Source organism: Anarrhichthys ocellatus, unplaced genomic scaffold, assembly GCF_004355925.1.
Source record: "Anarrhichthys ocellatus isolate YVR2014 unplaced genomic scaffold, GSC_Weel_1.0 scaffold72, whole genome shotgun sequence".
NCBI lineage: Eukaryota > Metazoa > Chordata > Actinopteri > Perciformes > Anarhichadidae > Anarrhichthys > Anarrhichthys ocellatus.
Genome location: NW_022280102.1, coordinates 952,244 through 969,880, shown reverse-complemented (window position 1 = coordinate 969,880; position 17,637 = coordinate 952,244). Strand labels below are relative to the sequence as shown.

The window sequence follows — 17,637 nt, the reverse complement described above, 5'->3', positions numbered from 1 at the left end:
ATATATATATATATATATATATATATATATATATATATATATATATGAAAAGTCACAACATCGTGTTGAAAGGTCAGCTGATTTGACACAGACAAGCATAAAAGTGGCACGGTTGGCACTTTCCATGCTTTTTTTTTTTTTTTTTTTGACGCAACATGTGAATGAGCTCCTAGTGGGCCTGGGATAGACTGTGTGTAAGTGCACACACACACCATGTTCAAGAGGAATGAAAGAGGCTTGACCTCATACAATACCTTGCTGCTGGAACATGAGCATGGTTTGCGGGGAAGTGTGAACCGGGAGTGAGTGGGTCCGCTGCACAGAGCTGCGACTCTGACTTGGCATGCTGTTACTGCCCCCAGGGTTGGCAAACCACAGGTTCTATAAAAAGGCAAAACACAAATTCTCATTACGCAAATGCCACTCAACCTGGAACGTTATCTTTCACCTCAGACTCCAAACAGAAGCCCTTCAAGCTATGATAATAAATCAATTCATTTCAAAATGTGATTCCTAACCCCGTGTACTGTTGTGTGTGTGTGTGTGTGTACAGATTAAACTACCAAAGTCTCTCGTTTTTTTTCCATTTGTTTTCCTTTCAGAACAAATGTTTACTCTGGCCTTTCATGACTCCTTAGACATGTCATCACGCAGGTCAAACCCTTCAGACTTAGTGAATGCACATATTGAAGGAAAACCTGTTAAAAGTTCTAAACAATAACTTCAAAAAAACAAACAAAAAAGTCTCCAAATGAAATAAAACACAACATGGTTGATATACTGTATTTCCATCAGCTTTGTCCACAATCTAAAGGCAAGCTACACGTGTCACAAACTGGTGTTAAAATGCTCATCCATTGACAGGAGTACTGACTTGTCTACCCTGGCCTGCCAGCGCAGGATTAGTGAGTGTGTGGCGTGGAGATGCTCCCCCGATCCCGCCGGGACTCAGAAGACCGATGCGTCCCGCTGGGAGTCCACGAGGAGTCATCTGGAACTGTCTTTGTCCCCGCCGCCCTACAACTCCACTCACAGAGCCTGCTGTGGGGAGCGAGTTGGACCCATAGGTCCAGCTGGAGGAAAAAACAAAAAAAAGGAAACATCAGAATTCAATGCGAGTTATCATTTGAAAGAGAAAGTAAAAGTGAGAGAGTAGGGACGAGTGCAGGGAGAATATAACATTCAGCCGGTCCGACATCTCCCTCGCTGGAGGAGGAGATCAAAGGTACCGAGGGCGAGTCTCACCCTTTCTGTCGGTACACAGGCATGTCCAGCATAGCTTTCCGAGGGAACAGGCGGAGCAGTTTGAGGACCTGCTGCTTCCAGGACACCAGCCTTTTCTTCTGAGTTTCTGTGAAGGCCTGACACAGACAAAGAGACAGCAGAACAAAAAACATTTAATTTCCAAGAGCATAAACAGATCCTTCTGGAAATGAAAAAAAAACTGTTTTATTCTTCATTTTAAAAGAGAGAAAAAAACTATAAATTATTACAAGATTCTCCATTACTAACAATTCATGTAAATTTGTCTTTATGCTATTTCAAAAATACACAATGCATGCACACACACGACCTAAATATATTAAGCAAATGAAAAATGTATCTTCAGGTTCTCACCTCGTGTGTCAGACACTTCTCAATGAGCTGAAGGTAACAGCTGATGTTCTCCTCATCTGGCCGTGACACCAGCAACTGTGTGCACACTGAAACAAAAAGAAGCCACAGGGTATGTATGTTAATATCAATTAGGTAGATATGGATCTGAGAGATAAATGTTCATCTGAGGGTAGATATGGATAAATTATTAAGGATCTATACGTTTTATGTTGAATGCTGAAATGGGCATAAAATGTCGTAACAGCATTATTACAGTGTTTTGTTAGCGCTTCCTATTAGGACTAAACACATAACTACCTCTGGAGTCGATCTACGTGTACTCAAAAATATCTTACTCTCACCTTTACCCATGACGCGGGTGAACTGTCCAGCAATGTCGCCGTCTGAGATGGGTGTGGCGGAGGAGTCTCCATCACAGGGAGGTGGGTTGTGGGACTGGAAGCCCTCTGAGGCCGGCTCTTTGTCTGCTCCTGTTTTTGTGGCGTCTGACAGGGAGGTGGCTGCGTCTAGGGCGATCTGCGCCGCACTGGGGAGGCTGGCGGTCTTAATGGGTGTGATGATGATCTGTTGTAGCTCTTGGAGGGCGTTGCGCAGGTTGCCCCCTTCCAAAATATCCTGCCATGAGATGACAACATCAGTGTATAAGCTATTCAGAGCTCGCTCTGGGTTTAAGGGTGGTGTTGTGTGCAGACGGGAAGATATCCAAGCTGTAGCTCAGCATTTCAACATTTTCTATGCCGACGAGCAGAAAGGGAATTGCTCAATGCAACTAAATAAACGGTCACATGATCGTCAAAGAGTACATACTCTGTACTTTTTTTTTTTTTTTTTAATCAGTACAAGCGAAAATGCCATTGAATTACCTTTTCTAGAGACTTGAGCACACTCTGCCTCTCTCGCAGTTTCTGGATACTCAAGGCGATCTTATGCCGCGCTCCTTTGGTGACATTCTAAAAAAGGAGAGAGAGAGAGAGAGAGAGAGAGAGAAAGAAACAAGATGCCTTGAGAAGCAGACGAGTCATTTCATGTGAAAACACTGTGCAATTCATACAGTTACAAAATAACAAACCTAATCACCATTTGTTTCATTAAAGCCAAGGGGCAGAGGCAAGATCGCACTATTTGTATGTGTGACTGGCTCAATATAACCGTAGAGTGCGTCGCTTAATTTCATGCCTCATTGAGAGTTGATGTATCATCAGGTTCGAGGACAGTAATGTTTAAAATTGATAAGGAGGGTGGAGTGATCAAAGCCCCAGTGTACAGTACGTTGTAAGGAGTCTTAAGAACCTGCGACTCCAGGTGGTGCTCAGTGAGAATCATCATCTCTTCATAGGTCATCTGGGAGAAAAGTGATGCATATTTATGAAGGCGGAGACTCTTCAACCATGCAGGAACATCTAGAAAAAACAAAATACAGGCAAGGGACACAAAAAAAGTAATGTTACATTTTGGCTTCTATCACCACAGCTGTCGGCTGCACGCCTTGGCTCAATTAGGTAATGAACTCTGACCTTTCATGCCACTGCCATCCTCCTGGAAGGTGTTGCGAGAGGAGCCTTGTTCTTCTGTCTGCTCACTGCCCGAGGAGGCTACGCTGCTCTGGGGCGAAAGGGGTGCGTGGTCTGTTAGAATGAAGTTCTGCCGGCCCCCTATGTCATCCTGGCTGACCCACTCGGAGACGCAAGCCTGGGGACTGGAAGGAATAACGGACATGGACTTCTTCAGAGGGCTGGGCTGCATGTGTCCAACGAGACCTGGCCAGAGAAACAATGAATATATGAGAAACCACAGGAATTCTGGGGAATGTGTGTGAAAGAAATTTAAGAAATGTGAATACTCTAAGATTTTTAACAACAAGCACACTGTTTGCACAATATGGGGGGTGTCTGGGTTGTTTCTTTATGTTTTCCCCCAATGTGAAAGATGGAGGAGAAGGGCAAACATTACCTGTGTTATTGCTGTTGATGGGAGAGGACATCCCGCCTGGGAAGGACATGTGTCCATTCTGGCCCGCTGGAGACGTGCTGGATGAGTCGTGCCAGGCGTGACCGGGGTCCAGAGCCTCGGCAGAGCCGGGCCACTCATCTGAGCCCTGGCGTGGGTGGTAGGGGCTAGACGGGGCCCGGAGGGCGTAGCCACTGGATAGGTGCTCCTCCAAGTGGTTTAGCCACATGGCCAGAGAGGTGCGGTCGTCCAGTGTTGTGGCCGGGTGGATGAGCGCGTAGGACAGCAGCTGCCTGCTTTCTTCCACAAACAGGCTGCTCTCGATAGTGTGACTCAACACCTTCTGCAGCAGCTTCATGTACTCACATTTGGCCTCGCTGTTGCGCGGCTGCAGCAGAGGCAGGTGGGACAGCAGCAAGGACACAACCTTCTCCTTTGGCTCCTGATGCCACTGGCTGACAATTGCTGACGACAAAGGGCAAACAGAGAATTTCACCGGCAACTCATTTTGAATTAATCGTTTGTTTAGTTTTTGGAAAAGATAGAACTAACAGTGTTTTATAATCAGAGATAATCAATAATATCTAATACAATACTCCTATAATCAGAAAACTTCTCAGCTACCTGCATTGTTGGCCTCAGCTTCGAGGATGTGGATCTCTGTGCAGTCTGCCAGCCAGTGTTCAAGGCAGATGTGTAAGAAGCGAGCCTGGGTGCGCGACACCCTCTTCAGGAGGGACAACAGTGCCACCGTCTGTTCACACTCATTCCAGCCCTTGAACCAATCTGTGAGGATACCTACCTGGTCTCGGAACATCATGGCGTGTCTCCTTGGTGAGGAGAACAGGAATGTGTGGATGGGGAGGGGAGGGGGGGGGGGGGGTGTACTGGAGAGACTGCTCTCTCTCTCTCAGACACAGACAGGCTCAGTCTCACCCCGCACAGCGGGGGTCGTATTTGCAACAGTCCTGGGATCCCCTCAGACTGGACCGAGGGGCCCTCACATGATTCAGGTGCAGAAGGAGCTGCAGACAGGGATGCCGTGTAGATTATCGGGGAAGATGTCTTGTGAAGTGAGGCTTTATTAAGTGTGTCAATCGTAGGTGGCAGCGACACAAACAGGAAACGCTTGGTTTTTCACTGTGGCATGTTCAGGATTACATCATCTGTGCCCTATCAAAATCAACAAAACGGATAAAGAGAAAAATCTTAAATGACAATTCAGCCAATGTCTACTTCCAATATAAAATATAAACCAACCCAATATTTGCTTTATATATACACATTCCAGATTGGTTTATCTTTTCTAATTTTACTGCGTTCAGCATGACAACAACCACACGTTTATATATAAACAATGAACACAAGTGCTTTGATGGATTAAGTTGATCTATTCATCCCACAGATTTAGTGCTGGAATATGATATCAAGACAGTCTTGTTTGGGCACATGTTTTTTTTGCCTGAAGGCTGCAAACAAGAGTCATAATTTGCATAATGATGGAGATGGATCATCAGCTTCAGTGAGTGACAAACTGAATTTACAGCAACAAGTTTGTAGAATCATACATAAATAAGAGATTATAGCACACACCAATATAGGAAAGACACACTGCTTCCACCTTTTATGGTATGCAAAGAATGGCAGGGATCAGTAACTGTGACCGTAAGTGTTATTTGAGGTAAGCTTTACTTATAAACATTAGCACTCAGAGACTCCTATCATAATGATAAGGGCGCAAGTCGATCACAGAAGGAGTGCCAAACACTTAATCCAAAAGATAAGAGTCCAGGTCATTACCACTGAAATAGGCTTCTAAGGACCGTCTTCAGTGCACTGCATTTACAACAGGTTGGCTAATTATAAGTCACTGTTTATCCGCTACTGAAGACAAGTAGAACACCAACATGATGACTAACAAGCAAGGGTATGTTAACGTTCAATGCCAAAACTAGTAAGTGCCATCAATGCAAACTGTTTTGAGATATTTTGACTGAAGAACAGCCCTGTGTCTGACGATAGGCTTTGGTCAGAAGACAGTTGTCATGATTATCCCTGCGAGACAGGGTAACATTAAACCCGGGAGCCCGGCAATAGATAGCAAATAGCCAGAGTTAGATTGGTCCAGTTATGTTATTCTCAATAACACAACTCGACTTTTCATAGCAAATCACGTGACCACCCCAAACGAGGCCTCGTAAAGTGAGGTGTCGCGCTCGTTTTGAATACGGGATGTTTTTGCCCATACTGCCTTAATATTTCGCTGTAGACCCTTTGTTTAAAAACGTGTTACTGAGAAAATAGCACAAATGAAAGCGTCAAATGACTAACTAACTAAGTGTTTCACCATGGTTCTCCGACTTAATCCACCCATACAAATGCAGGTTTAGCCAGCAGGTGTCGACATTCTTGACTGTATCAAATGCTTCGAAACAGTAAAACATTTTAAACACACAATTGCTTCATAGTGATTCAGTGCTTTAGGAAGCTTCGTTTCCCCCATCACCAGCTCGACCAGCAGAGTAAGCGATGAGGGATTCAGGATTTGTTCAGTCCTCCGTTAACGCTGTCGCTAACTGTTACCCCTTCTCTAACGTTTCGTAACGTTACTTCAATCTTAGCGGTGCAAACAGGCACGTTTAATCGACAGCCGGTTGTAGCTAGCTAGTTAACTGTGTGGAGTTATGTTAGTTGTGATTAATAATAAACAGACTCAAAAGGTTTGTTGTTTACCTGTGTCAGTTGTCACTGGTTAGCGAGCTAGGCTAACGTGCTACTGCATAGCTAGCTCGACGGTAGGGATCGCTAAGTGCTAGCGCTAGCTTCTTAGCTAGCAAGTTTTGCTAACAGATGCAATAACGTTAGCTTAGCTGAAAGAAGCGTAGATCTCGATCCCATACGAGGTACTCCTACGGGTATTCCGTTACAGCGGCAAGCTCCCGCGGTTTCAAACAGGCCATGTTAAAGAAGTTATGTACAAAATGTTTATTGCAATGCAGAAAATAAAGAGTGTACGCCTGGAGAAATCTACTTCGATTTTGAGTTGACGCAAGACGTGAGTACGACGTCACACGTCTGGACGGTACGCAATGTTTTGTTCCTCCCACTGTCTAGGAAATAAAGTATCGCTTACACCCTAATATGTAAACACATGTTGCATAGGCCCATGAGCTTTATACCGTGTACATGAAGTAACTGGTAAACACACAATGTGTTTTTGTTGAAGTAAAAGTCGGCACTATGGGCAAAAAAAACATTATAACCAGAAGACGTCAAAAAACGCTGACATTGCATTTTCCCAAGGTCCAGGGTGATGCCCTAAAATTGCCCATTTTGTCTGACAAAAACCTAAAGCTAAATATACCTAATTTACAATGATTTAAAGCAGTAAAACCTCACTTTGGAGAAACTAGAAGAGTTAGTCTAGCCAAAGGAATTTGAACCACCAACACTACAACTAATGGCCAAATGTTTAAGGGTTAATAAACACCAAATAACTGCTGTTGCATTAGTCTGAATGTGTTGAAAGCATATAATGTGTTTTAGTTACAATCGGTTGTTGCAGCAGGTGTTTGCTTTCAGCTGTCGGAGGCAAAACACACACCACAGAACACAGAGGTACAGAGACCTGCTTACACATCACTGATCGGGGTGGGGCCGCAGCTGCAACATGCCGAAAGTTTCTACCAGTAGAGAGCAGTAACAGTAACATGATACTGTGACAGGAACCTTTTTTTTATGAAGTTGTTTTACTTTAGCGTAGCTTACGTTTTACTGCATATGTTTCTGTACTTTTACTTACATAACACATTTTACAATCATTCTACTGTTAGTTTAAAGGATCTGAGGAAGCTTTCAAGCTTTGCAAGTTTCTATTTGATGCCCATCCCTGTATGGTAATGGGAAGTGAGAGTAACCCTAATCACACCAATGATATCCCACAAATGACTGTGATAGACAACATAGAGTCAAATTGTGCTTCTTCAACTTCAAACTGTGTGGATCCATTCAACACAATCTCATCAGTCATACTAAGATGCATGGGTTTGTTATGCATATTTTTTTCCATATTGCGTTACATGCGTAAAAAAAGATGGTGAGACTGTTTTGTGCAACACTCGGCTGAGCTGTGTTGTGAAAACAGGAAGCACAAACTGCTGCCTGCACTCCCCTGACATCAGGAGGAGGTTGACAGTCTGAGAGTAGCTGTCAGTTTGTCGCAGGTCTGCCTGTTTCAACAAGGCCCTCTCGCCTGAAAGACAGGAAGGCAGAACAGGATCCTTTGAGAATGGTAGGTGAATCTGATGCAATTGCTTGAAAGATTTTGCTTTTCTTTTGAAATGTACTAGATTTGATGAACTGTCATTCATACATGTTTGTGTCTTGGTTTTTTTTCTACGTGAACCATCGTGACACAAGTCGACCGTCCGCCGCACACTTTCAAACAGGAAACTACACTCTCGCATGTCGCAGCAAAATCATTTCCTGCCCTCAATATGTCAGAATAGTTTTATGAATGTTTAATGCGAGGTGGATAGAGATCTCAACATCGGAACAGATGGAGCCAATGTCTCTTACCCCCTTTTCTTTGTTTCTATTTCTGGCCTGTAGGCCAATTCACATAACATTATCAGGAGCATCAGGACATATTTTAATATTTCTGAGACTGACACATTTTGACTGATATATTTTTACACCATTTTGCAGTCAAGCTCTCTGGTTGTGTGTGAAGTGGATGAAAGTCTGAAAGCTAAACTGAAAAAGTTTAGATTTCGAAAAGAGACCAACAATGCTGCCATACTAAGTAAGTATCACATACTATTGATGAATGTCAACACATCTGTCGGTTGATCGACACAAATTCAAATCCCTTACGAATATCAGTGCATCAACAAATATTAAACAAAAGCCTAAATAATCATTTTTATTTCTTAGTGAAAATAGACATGGAGAAACAGCTTGTTATCCTTGAAGAGGAATATGAGGCAAGTCAAATTAGTTATTTTGGGGGGGGGGGTTATTCTGAATTTAAAGTCAAATCAACTTTGTCTTTTAGGACATCTCCCTGGATGAGTTGAGAGATGCACTCCCAGAGCGGCAACCCAGATATCCTTCTTATCCCGTTTTAAGAATATAGCAAAGTTCTTAAATTCTTAAAAGTATACAGTATCAGTGTTTTAAAGCTGACAAAAAGTCTTAAATTCCTTGACAGTCTTGCACGTTCATGGTCTACAGCTACAAATATGTCCATGACGATGGAAGGGTGTCTTACCCTCTGTGTTTCATATTCTCCAGTCCAATGGGTAAGTAATACCAGTACCTTACAGCAAAAGTAATCTTTCTCCTTTGATTAATATTGTTCGGCTTAGTAGAACTTAACTGTTAAATGAACAGGTGTCTCCTTTTGTCTGAAATTCACTTTATTCAAAATGATTGTCACCATCCATTTATTGGATTTGAGGAATGTTTGACTGGTCAAATTACAGATTCTCTTGGAATAATGTAAATTTCGTTTGAACAGGATGTAAGCCATCGCAACAGATGATGTATGCCGGCAGCAAGACTCGACTGGTGCAAGCTGCAGAGCTCACAAAGGTAATGGACTCAAAATGATGACCTGTAGTCCGTTATGACTCCACTGGTATGCTGGTCTCATTAAAATGGGACAATTATTGATTATAAAACCAAATGATGAATTATTTTGAAGTTGATTGGCAACATGTTTAGCAAGTTATATATTATACTTTTAGATGCGTTTGTTTTCATTCTTCTACCTTATTCATGAGCAGCCCGAGTATTGTTGAATATCTCTGAACTTCTTTCAGTCTTCATGGTGTTGTAGCGTTGACGTCTTGAATTCTCTCCTTTACTTTGAGGTCTTTGAAACAAGAAATGCTGATGACTTGACGGAAGAATGGCTGAAGAACCAGTTGGGATTTTTTGGCTGAATGTGCAATACTATCAGTCTGTTTCTTTGTGAAACATGGCCGTTGATCGTAATTTTCAATTGCTGTGCATGTTATTATTAAATGACTTACTGTATGAAAGGAAGTTTTGATTTGTCAGTTTTACATTAACAATTGTAGACGTGAATAATCCCCTATTTTGTCTAAGAAATGTCTGAACCGACTACACAAATCAAATACTAATTTTTAAATGGAGCACAGACGAGTCCTTTACTTCTTTGGGCGGATTATAAAATAAACAGTTACATTCATGAGATTACTTACAGGTTCCCTAAATCCATTAAAGAGAGAAAAACAACAACCTGTGAACACCGTTTCTTACAAAATGTCACCTGCATTTTATTATCACTTTTAAAGCCGTAACACAAAGACAAGTCAAAAGCCGAGAGACATTTTTACATGATCCTGTGATCCATGATCTGACGGACAAAACAATATGAATGGTGGACAAATGGCTACAGGTGCGAAAGTTGAATCTACAGTTAAAAACAGGATTGAAGAGAGATGTCCCCAGTCCAAAAACAATGAGCATCTCCCACACAAATTTAATTTGACATTTGCAATTATCAAGAAACTACATCCCCAGACTGAGCTAATACCAAGGTCAGTGACAGCGCAACACTGCCGTGTTTGAATGTAAAGGTAAGAAAGGTGTCCGTACTACAGATTCTATTCACTGTCACTGTCACCACTGGAATCTGAGCCTCTCTCACTTCCACTCCCACTCTGGGCCCGGGTCTCCGAGTGGTCACTGCTGCGCTCACTGTGTGCTGGAGAGGCGCTGCGACTCCTGCTGCCTCCTCTGTTCCCTCTCTCATCCTCACTTCCGCTGCCCTCCTCCCCGCTGGCTCCGGAGTTCTTGTTGTTGTCGCTGTCGTTTTCGTCGTCGCTGCCGAAGATCTCCTCCTCGTCTCGCATCTCTCTGGTCCTATCCTCGCCGCTCTCACTCCCGCTGCCGCTCGCCTTCCTCTTCCGCTTCTCTGGGGCCGCCGCCGCCACCGCCTCCTCTTCTCCCTCCTCTGGCTTCTGTTCGCGCTCTTCGTCTTCCCTCTCGGATTCACTGCCGGAGTTCTCTGCCTCGCTGCCGCTGCCCTTCTCTTTATCATCACCTGGAGAAGACAATTCAAATATCACAGACAGAAATAGAAACTGACAAAAAAAAAAAAAAACTGTCGTCATTTCGCAGACCTACTCTTACTACAGTGCAGCAGGTGGCCGAATAAGTACGAACACTGTGATGAGGAATGAACATGTAGAGAATAGAAGAAAACTGACCAGAGTCCTGCAGGTCCTTATCCAAGTCTTCCTCTTCATCTTCTGGCTCATGGTTCTCCAGCTGAGCTTTACGTGCATCCTAAGAATCACAATGACAGAGAATCAGCCTTCAGTACACTACTGTTCAATAAGCTAAGCTTAGAGGTAATGCTGGAACAGCTCCAGTCATTAGTTTAGATGATGTTAGGATTGTTAAAAACTAAAAACAGACAAATACAGCCTCCATGGCAATTAATCTAAATATTACTTTGTTTAGATAATGTTGAAAAACCAAATTAATGTAATTAATATTAGGTTAAGTCTATTTCCTTACGTTTGTGGTTTTGAAATAAATGTGGAGGTATTGAACGAAAAAGTACACTTTAATTAAATAAGACAAATAATTTAAATAAAAAGTTTTCCTTCCAATAACACAGCACTGTCACAATAAGTGCCAGAAATACCTTTTAATAAAAGAAAAGAAAAAAACAAAGTGTTCAGTCTAACATCAAGAAAATCAGTGAAGTAGAAAGTACTCTTACCTGGGCTTCGAGTTCCTTCTCGTTCATGTCTCTGTGCTTACACACCAGCACTGCGTTAGTGGTCGACTGTGCTCCAGCCTTGGCTCTCCTCTTGCTCAGACGCACCCTATAGGACAGAAGAAAGGCTGTAAGAGGACAAGGCCTAACAGTTTCTCATCAAACCCCCATTAATCAGGGTCGTGGCGCTGTTCATTTTGTGCCTTTATCTATCAACTTACAACAAACTCCATAAAACATCTACATTTGCAGTCGATAACACAGCAGCTGCATATCTTTCATGTTGATGTGCACCAACAAAACAAGTGTCTTGTCTGATCAATGACTCACCGTGTCTCAAGCTCATTGTAGTAAACACCATCTCCATCTCTGAAGATGAAGAAGTAGTTCTCCTCATAACCCTTGCTGGCTTTGTTCTTGACATTCCAGTTGTACTCCCTGGCTATCTTGTAATCATACCTGCAAAAACAGAAAATAAAAAGCATTATTATTACTTCCTGGTGTACAAGCAAAGCAGAGCAACAAAGTGATTTTCAAATGTATGATTTTCTTCATATAGTATTTTCACGTACAAGTCCTCAGGCATATAATCCATCCCCTCATCGCTGTCTCTCTTCCGCTTGCGGATTGTCTCTTCATGGGGCAGGAAGTAAGCCACGAACTGATTTCCTTCCTCATCCATCATACCTCTGTAATGAAGAGACATGAAACATAATTAGTGTTGATGCAAAAATCTTACTCTTTAAACAGACATCCAGGCAACAGATATTTTCTAAATACCTGATCATGGCCTGAGACATCATTTCCACTCCTTGTGGAGCTGTATGGTCTTTAGGTGCAGGATCAGAGTCAAAGATGACCTGAGCACATGGGTTGATCCACATCTGCAGAAAGAGACCAAAATGTACGAAATGTAGTTATTTAAATCATGTACATTTTCTTGTCTTTTATTGTGAAGGGTTACATATTTTTCCCTCCCAGCACTTCTCCTGCTACGGTGCCTGTGACATTTAATTTGAAATCATCCACAGAGACTCAAAGTGAGAGTGAAATTATAGCTCACCTTGAAGTCGGGGAACACAGGTAGGACCTCCACAGGAGTAACTCTGGGTTTACTGTAGTGCTGTGCAATCTGGAGAGAAACCACAACATGTTTACAAACCATAGCACATTCTTTTTAAGCCAAAAATACTTCTGCATTTTGGGTCAATGTGCTGACTTGCATCCGACAGCTGGGCATTACAAACAGTCCTCCACTTCTGCAGAGCTCACTCACCGCTTTCTGTGCATCCTCAAATGTTTTCTCAATAGCAGAAATCTGGCTGTCTCTGTCCTTGTAGATTTCTTCTTCTGTAAACTGCTGTTTGACAGATACACCAATCCTAAAAGCAAAACATATTTAGATTATATACACACAAAACCATTCGGTCATTTCAACGTGAACACATTTCGTCAACTTACTTGACTTCCACTTTCTCGTTGGAAACGCCGTATCTGTTGAACTCCGTTGAAATATATTCCGTCTTTCTCATCCACGGGACCACCTTGGCATGCTGCTGTGACCTTATAGGGAAGATGAAACTGTTAAACAACATCTCCACATGAATATATAAGACCACAAAAGCTGCCTATTCAGCAGCCTCACCTCTTCGAACTGGATGGAGCCTGGATGTCCTCTTCCAACAGTTTTTCATCAGCAGGATCCAGCAGTACTGAGAATTTGAAAGAAGGGTTCAGTCTACACTGACAATTGACAAAGCACAGTCATGTGTGAAAGAAAACGGCCAACAGTAGGTCACATGCAACGACAACGAGAGACTTACTATTTGGGTCTATGCGGTAGGTGTCTGGGTTGATGAGGTCAATGGTGACCCCGAGGTCTGGCTCAGTCAGGAGCTCATGTTTGTGTTGCTTCTCTAGAGAAGTGGCTTTATATTGTACAAACCTGCCACAACAGAAACACAAATGTCAAGCTGTGACCATGTTCATCAGTGTGTGCTCCACCCGTGGGGCGGAGAGGCTGGATGTTTACCTGTGCTGATCAAACGGATATGTGATGAATTTGGGGTCAAAGGGGATGTCAGGAAGGCTGTTGCAGTACTTCACTCGACAGACCACCCCTGACCTGTCATGGGCACAAAAGTACAGTTTGGGTTACTCAGACACATTTTGCATACTTTTAAAATGGAGGCACTCGGAATGACTGTACACAATAATAAATACTATTCAGTGCTAAATGTGCTTACCTCTCTGGAACAGTTCTGTGAGAGGATGGCCTACTGGAAGAGAAAACAGAAATGTGTCAGACCATCTCTTATAAACTAATACTAGAGTGCGACATTGAAATGTTTCTGTAAAAGGGAACTGAATATGGCTCCAGCGTTATTCACTGCTCTCTTTAACCTTTTTTTTTTAATTATGCTTTGGTGGATAGATGCATGTTTACATTTTTTTTTTATGCCGAGAATCACTGTGGGAACCACTTAACTTCATGTCTAAAGGTTGTGGACCACTAAAGAACAGCCTGTGTGCGAATGCTCTCCACTAAGTTACTGGCTTCACATTACAGTCGAGGATAGTTAGGTTAATGCACGATGCTCTGCCAGGCGTTACTAGCTTCACGTTACTGTTAGCATGAGGACTGGCTCACTTTAGCCTTCTTAAAAAACACGTTTAGTTTTCATTAACAGTGTTGGCCTGTTGATGTGCCACCGTGTTAAGTTATACCGACTGACTGGATAGATGAAATGTACTTAACGCTATCTAAAGTATTTAATTAACGCTAAATAGTCAGGTTAGCGCGCTTATTTACCCTAGCAAGCTACTTGATGCTATGCTTCCTTCTTCGTTTAGCTGCTAACTAGCATCGTTAGCTAATGTTGGACACAACTGATCCCCTAACAAGCAAATGTCGACGACTTGTAGCTGCTTTAACATGAACTCAATAACATTAATTATCCAATGAAGACGACCAGGTAGTTCAACACCCTTGTAAACATGTTTGTCTTTACTTGCCTGTGGCCGTCTTCTCGTTGAGATTGTGTCTGAATCGTTGGAGCCATGTTTACGACAAAATGCTCACAACTGAAAACAGTTATTTGTTTGCACAAATAATCAACAATAATACGCCAGATGACTAACAAAGTCCTCGATGCACGTAAATCTACCAACAACTATTACATCTGACTTTAATCACAATGTATACTGCATTATTATTCCGACCCGGCAGCATAGGCCGATGACCCCGGTGGTGGACTGACTTTCACAGGTCTGAGGAGGCTCGTGAGCGACCCCTACTGACCTGGCATGTGAGGTGTTAGGCTGCGTAATGGAGCACTCAGAAAAACAAATGTTGCACTTAAAAATACTTTTATTTAGCATATGTTTACAAAACAATATTGACATTGTTCGTCTCAAAATGACACCCAAACTATCTGCTGGTTTTATTCAAAAGCAAACTCTTTAATTGACAGAGAAGGAATGCAAAAATATTTAGGCAGACCAATAATCTGACAGGCTTGCAAAGAGTTGTGTATTTAAAATGTATAAGTTCACATTTTATTTCATTAACTAGATATAATACTGACATATTGCTCTGAGGGAGGAGTCCTAACATGGGGCATACTCTCCCCACTATTATCTTTGTCTTTAGACACACAAATCAGGGCTGTGTTCCTGATTTTTTACTTTTAGTACATACAGCAGCTGCCCTTACAAAGTACTGTTGCATGCAGTATGCATTGAATTGGGACAGACTCCTCCTTATAATAGTGCACCCTGCACTTTGACCCTCTTGCTTGTATCTGCTGCGCAGAGTATTGAGGGTAAAATTGCCAGAGAAGCAGAACATCTGGATATTTTTGGTATACTGCATTTGACATACTATGTGTACAGAATACGTTGCTCCTTTCGGAAAAAAACTATTGGGAACACAAGGTCCACTTTTAGGGCTTTTGATCCTATCTTGTGATCTTCAACAGCAGATGGAGCTTTAGCAGTTGCTATTCAAATGGCTCAGTTATCATGTATCCTCAGCATGAAATTTCAGTCTTGTAATATGCGTTCTTATATCGGGATAGAGACACATGACAACTGAGCAAAATCCCTCCGCAGATAAAGGCCACAACTTATAACTTGTAACAGATGTACTGCAATCTGATATTGCAGTAAATCTAAATCTAAAACACAATTATAGCTGCAGACAGCAACAACTGTAGTTGCATAGAACGGCACTATCATCAAAACATCATCTTCTCAAAATGGAGTTAAAAAAAGAACAAACGAACCAAGCATTTTATGCTTCATTCATTCTGCTTCCCCAACATCTTAAAGTGAAAATATACATTTTAAATTGGTGGGTATGACACACATCAACCATTGAGGACCTCCCTATACATCTTAGTTGCGCCTTCACTCGTGCTGCAACTCTCCACCACCTATTATTAAAATGTAATGATGTTAACAAGGACTGTGTGCAAGGCAGTCAATGCAAAGAAAAAACAGCTACTGCTTTCCATCATTTGTCGTTCAGTCGAAGAACTGCAACAGCCTCTATTGAGTCCTTTCTGCAGAGTTCTTGATATTTTTTCCATCTCAGGTCTGCATCTCTGTCTGAATATCAACTCTGGAGAGAGACAAGAGATTATACCTTGCACACAAATAGTTATAAAATGAATTATTCAGGACAAAAATACAGTTCTTACCTGCTAAACATGTATATTATCTGTCCAGGATCATCTGCAAATACCCTGTAACATAAACCAAATAGTTCTATTAAAACATAGTGTTCATTTACCTTCAACGCATGCCATTCTAACTTTTCTTCTCTCCCTCGACTTCCAAGTAAATTGACAAATAAGTGTTTGCGGGGAAAACAAAGTCATAGATCTGGGACCCATACCACACAACAATCTGGCTCTCTTTTGGTTACATGGCTTAGTTGATAGTAAGGCTAAGGGTATAAATAAGTATAGGACTTTCTATATATGTCTTTAGCATAGAGTGAGAATGTGTTTTAACTCTTTTGTCTAATGTTGAACAACTTATTATGCATATGTAATGCACATAAAAAAAATCTCTTACCCGTCTCCCCAGTAGTAAAAAGCCCGCTCCTGGTAGAACATGGACAGAAACAGCCAAACACTTATTGTCTCGACCCAGAAGATAACAAACAGGAACCATAGTGACGACAGCACGACTTCACACAACATCCTGGAGCTCTGTGAGGACACCACACGTACAGTACAAATAAGTGATGCCTTCTGGTATTATGATCCAAGTATTTATACCGTGAGTATTCACCTGACTTTTCAAGAGTAATTCTTCTAATATGTGTTTACCGTCAGGGAACATACAGTTTATGTCATAACCTTGTGACATAACAGTGCATACATAAAAAAAAAATAAAAATAAAAAAATAAATATATATATATATATATATTCTGTAAATATCAAGGTTTGTATGCATAATGTAATATCATATTTTATTAAATAAATAAATAAGACTATTGAGTTGGGCACACTAATGTGAGCTAATGTGAGCAATAACAATTACGTATCACACGTTTATAACATATAAATTGTAAAAAAAGTTGACCAAGATAAAAAACAACACGGGTGTTGCCAATTCAATGGCTAACCTCACACTTCTTCTCATTTAGCTGTTTAAAGTAAAAATAGTAAATCAGTGTCCACACATTTCAGCTGAGTTACTTTAAATGTCTATTAGGCCTAATTGATGCATTCTACAACACATAAGTTCACGTTAGCTGCAAAAGTCAACGTTACTAAACGTTATAAACCATTACTATAATGCCTACAGAGTTGTAGGGTCGATGTCCTCGATGCAGGGAATATAAATGTATTGTACTATAATATAATAATGCTTCTTTAGCGTTAGAGACGTCTATACCGTTAGCTTGGCAGCTAAAGTTGAACAAGACGAAGTTACAGAGGAACAAACTGCAGCTTACAGCTAACGTGAAGTTATATTAGTCACGTATCCATGATTGTTAACGGACAGAAGATGGTTTAGTTGATTCGACTATTTACTCACTCAAATAAACGACTCTTGTACCGGCATTCCTTTAACAGGCCAGCAAAACATTCACATTTGTTTACAATACTCGTCACATATCACGTTGCATGTATTTCCGCTTGTAGGACAAGGCTATTGAATGAAGGTTGGAAGCTTTTGGGTTTGGTACATGCGCAGTTCAACCGCAGCATTGCCGTTGGGAGTGTCACTGCACACGGCGCTAGAAAACTGGGATCGAGTCCGCTCACGTGCTATTTGGTTGCGCTCGGCAGCCTTA

At 41.7% G+C, this 17,637-nt stretch overlaps 3 protein-coding genes across 7 annotated transcripts in view; 1 reads left to right on the top strand and 2 right to left on the bottom strand.

Annotated features, from left to right (window-relative positions):
• The window catches only part of samd4b (sterile alpha motif domain containing 4B), a 13,163-nt gene extending 6,524 nt beyond the window's left edge, over nucleotides 1–6,639 (bottom strand). For 2 of the 4 annotated variants that reach the window (XM_031873583.1, XM_031873585.1), the window contains exons 1-11: nucleotides 6,298–6,639; nucleotides 4,189–4,737; nucleotides 3,568–4,029; nucleotides 3,132–3,374; nucleotides 2,887–3,017; nucleotides 2,481–2,567; nucleotides 1,959–2,232; nucleotides 1,618–1,703; nucleotides 1,246–1,361; nucleotides 875–1,073; nucleotides 255–381 (exon numbers count right to left, since the gene is read on the bottom strand). In XM_031873583.1, coding sequence (XP_031729443.1) covers nucleotides 255–381; nucleotides 875–1,073; nucleotides 1,246–1,361; nucleotides 1,618–1,703; nucleotides 1,959–2,232; nucleotides 2,481–2,567; nucleotides 2,887–3,017; nucleotides 3,132–3,374; nucleotides 3,568–4,029; nucleotides 4,189–4,384 — 1,921 coding nt within the window. In that variant the 5' untranslated portion in view covers nucleotides 4,385–4,737; nucleotides 6,298–6,639. The remainder of the gene's footprint in view (nucleotides 1–254; nucleotides 382–874; nucleotides 1,074–1,245; nucleotides 1,362–1,617; nucleotides 1,704–1,958; nucleotides 2,233–2,480; nucleotides 2,568–2,886; nucleotides 3,018–3,131; nucleotides 3,375–3,567; nucleotides 4,030–4,188; nucleotides 4,738–6,297) is intronic. The other 2 variants (XM_031873584.1, XM_031873587.1) reach the window with 1 other exon arrangement.
• Nucleotides 6,640–7,557: 918 nt separating this feature from the next.
• On the top strand, nucleotides 7,558–12,852 carry gmfg (glia maturation factor, gamma). The gene is made up of 7 exons (XM_031873521.1): nucleotides 7,558–7,855; nucleotides 8,272–8,368; nucleotides 8,500–8,549; nucleotides 8,621–8,670; nucleotides 8,785–8,867; nucleotides 9,086–9,159; nucleotides 9,441–12,852. Exons 1-7 carry the CDS (start codon nucleotides 7,853–7,855, stop codon nucleotides 9,510–9,512), a joined length of 429 nt encoding a protein of 142 aa, XP_031729381.1. The 5' UTR covers nucleotides 7,558–7,852; the 3' UTR covers nucleotides 9,513–12,852.
• paf1 (PAF1 homolog, Paf1/RNA polymerase II complex component) lies at nucleotides 9,845–17,581 on the bottom strand. 2 transcript variants are annotated; one of them, XM_031873520.1, is made up of 17 exons: nucleotides 17,379–17,581; nucleotides 16,406–16,542; nucleotides 16,027–16,071; nucleotides 14,339–15,947; nucleotides 13,570–13,599; nucleotides 13,356–13,448; nucleotides 13,147–13,268; nucleotides 12,969–13,035; nucleotides 12,785–12,886; nucleotides 12,600–12,705; nucleotides 12,387–12,455; nucleotides 12,104–12,207; nucleotides 11,896–12,012; nucleotides 11,654–11,782; nucleotides 11,327–11,432; nucleotides 10,806–10,884; nucleotides 9,845–10,639 (listed from the first exon to the last, which is right to left on the bottom strand). In XM_031873520.1, exons 4-17 carry the CDS (start codon nucleotides 14,383–14,385, stop codon nucleotides 10,200–10,202), a joined length of 1,611 nt encoding a protein of 536 aa, XP_031729380.1. In that variant the 5' UTR covers nucleotides 14,386–15,947; nucleotides 16,027–16,071; nucleotides 16,406–16,542; nucleotides 17,379–17,581; the 3' UTR covers nucleotides 9,845–10,199. The 2 variants fall into 2 exon arrangements, with proteins under 2 accessions (XP_031729380.1, XP_031729379.1); XM_031873519.1 differs by having other exon boundaries at nucleotides 13,570–13,602; nucleotides 17,379–17,580.
• Between the last annotated feature and the right edge of the window lie 56 nt (nucleotides 17,582–17,637).

What these genes read in the sequence shown, in the direction of transcription:
- paf1 (XM_031873519.1), bottom strand. Translation starts at nt 14,385, where the DNA reads ATGGCTCCAACGATTCAGACACAATCTCAACGAGAAGACGGCCACAG. An exon ending in GATTATATGCCTGAGGACTT is followed by an intron (nt 11,783 to 11,895) that starts GTACGTGAAAAT and finishes CTGTTTTTGCAG; the next exon opens with GTATGATTACAAGATAGCCA. An exon ending in TAAGGACCTGCAGGACTCTG is followed by an intron (nt 10,640 to 10,805) that starts GTCAGTTTTCTT and finishes TGTCTTCTCCAG; the next exon opens with GTGATGATAAAGAGAAGGGC.
- gmfg (XM_031873521.1), top strand. An exon ending in TCCTTGAAGAGGAATATGAG is followed by an intron (nt 8,550 to 8,620) that starts GCAAGTCAAATT and finishes TTTGTCTTTTAG; the next exon opens with GACATCTCCCTGGATGAGTT. An exon ending in AAGCTGCAGAGCTCACAAAG is followed by an intron (nt 9,160 to 9,440) that starts GTAATGGACTCA and finishes CTTTACTTTGAG; the next exon opens with GTCTTTGAAACAAGAAATGC.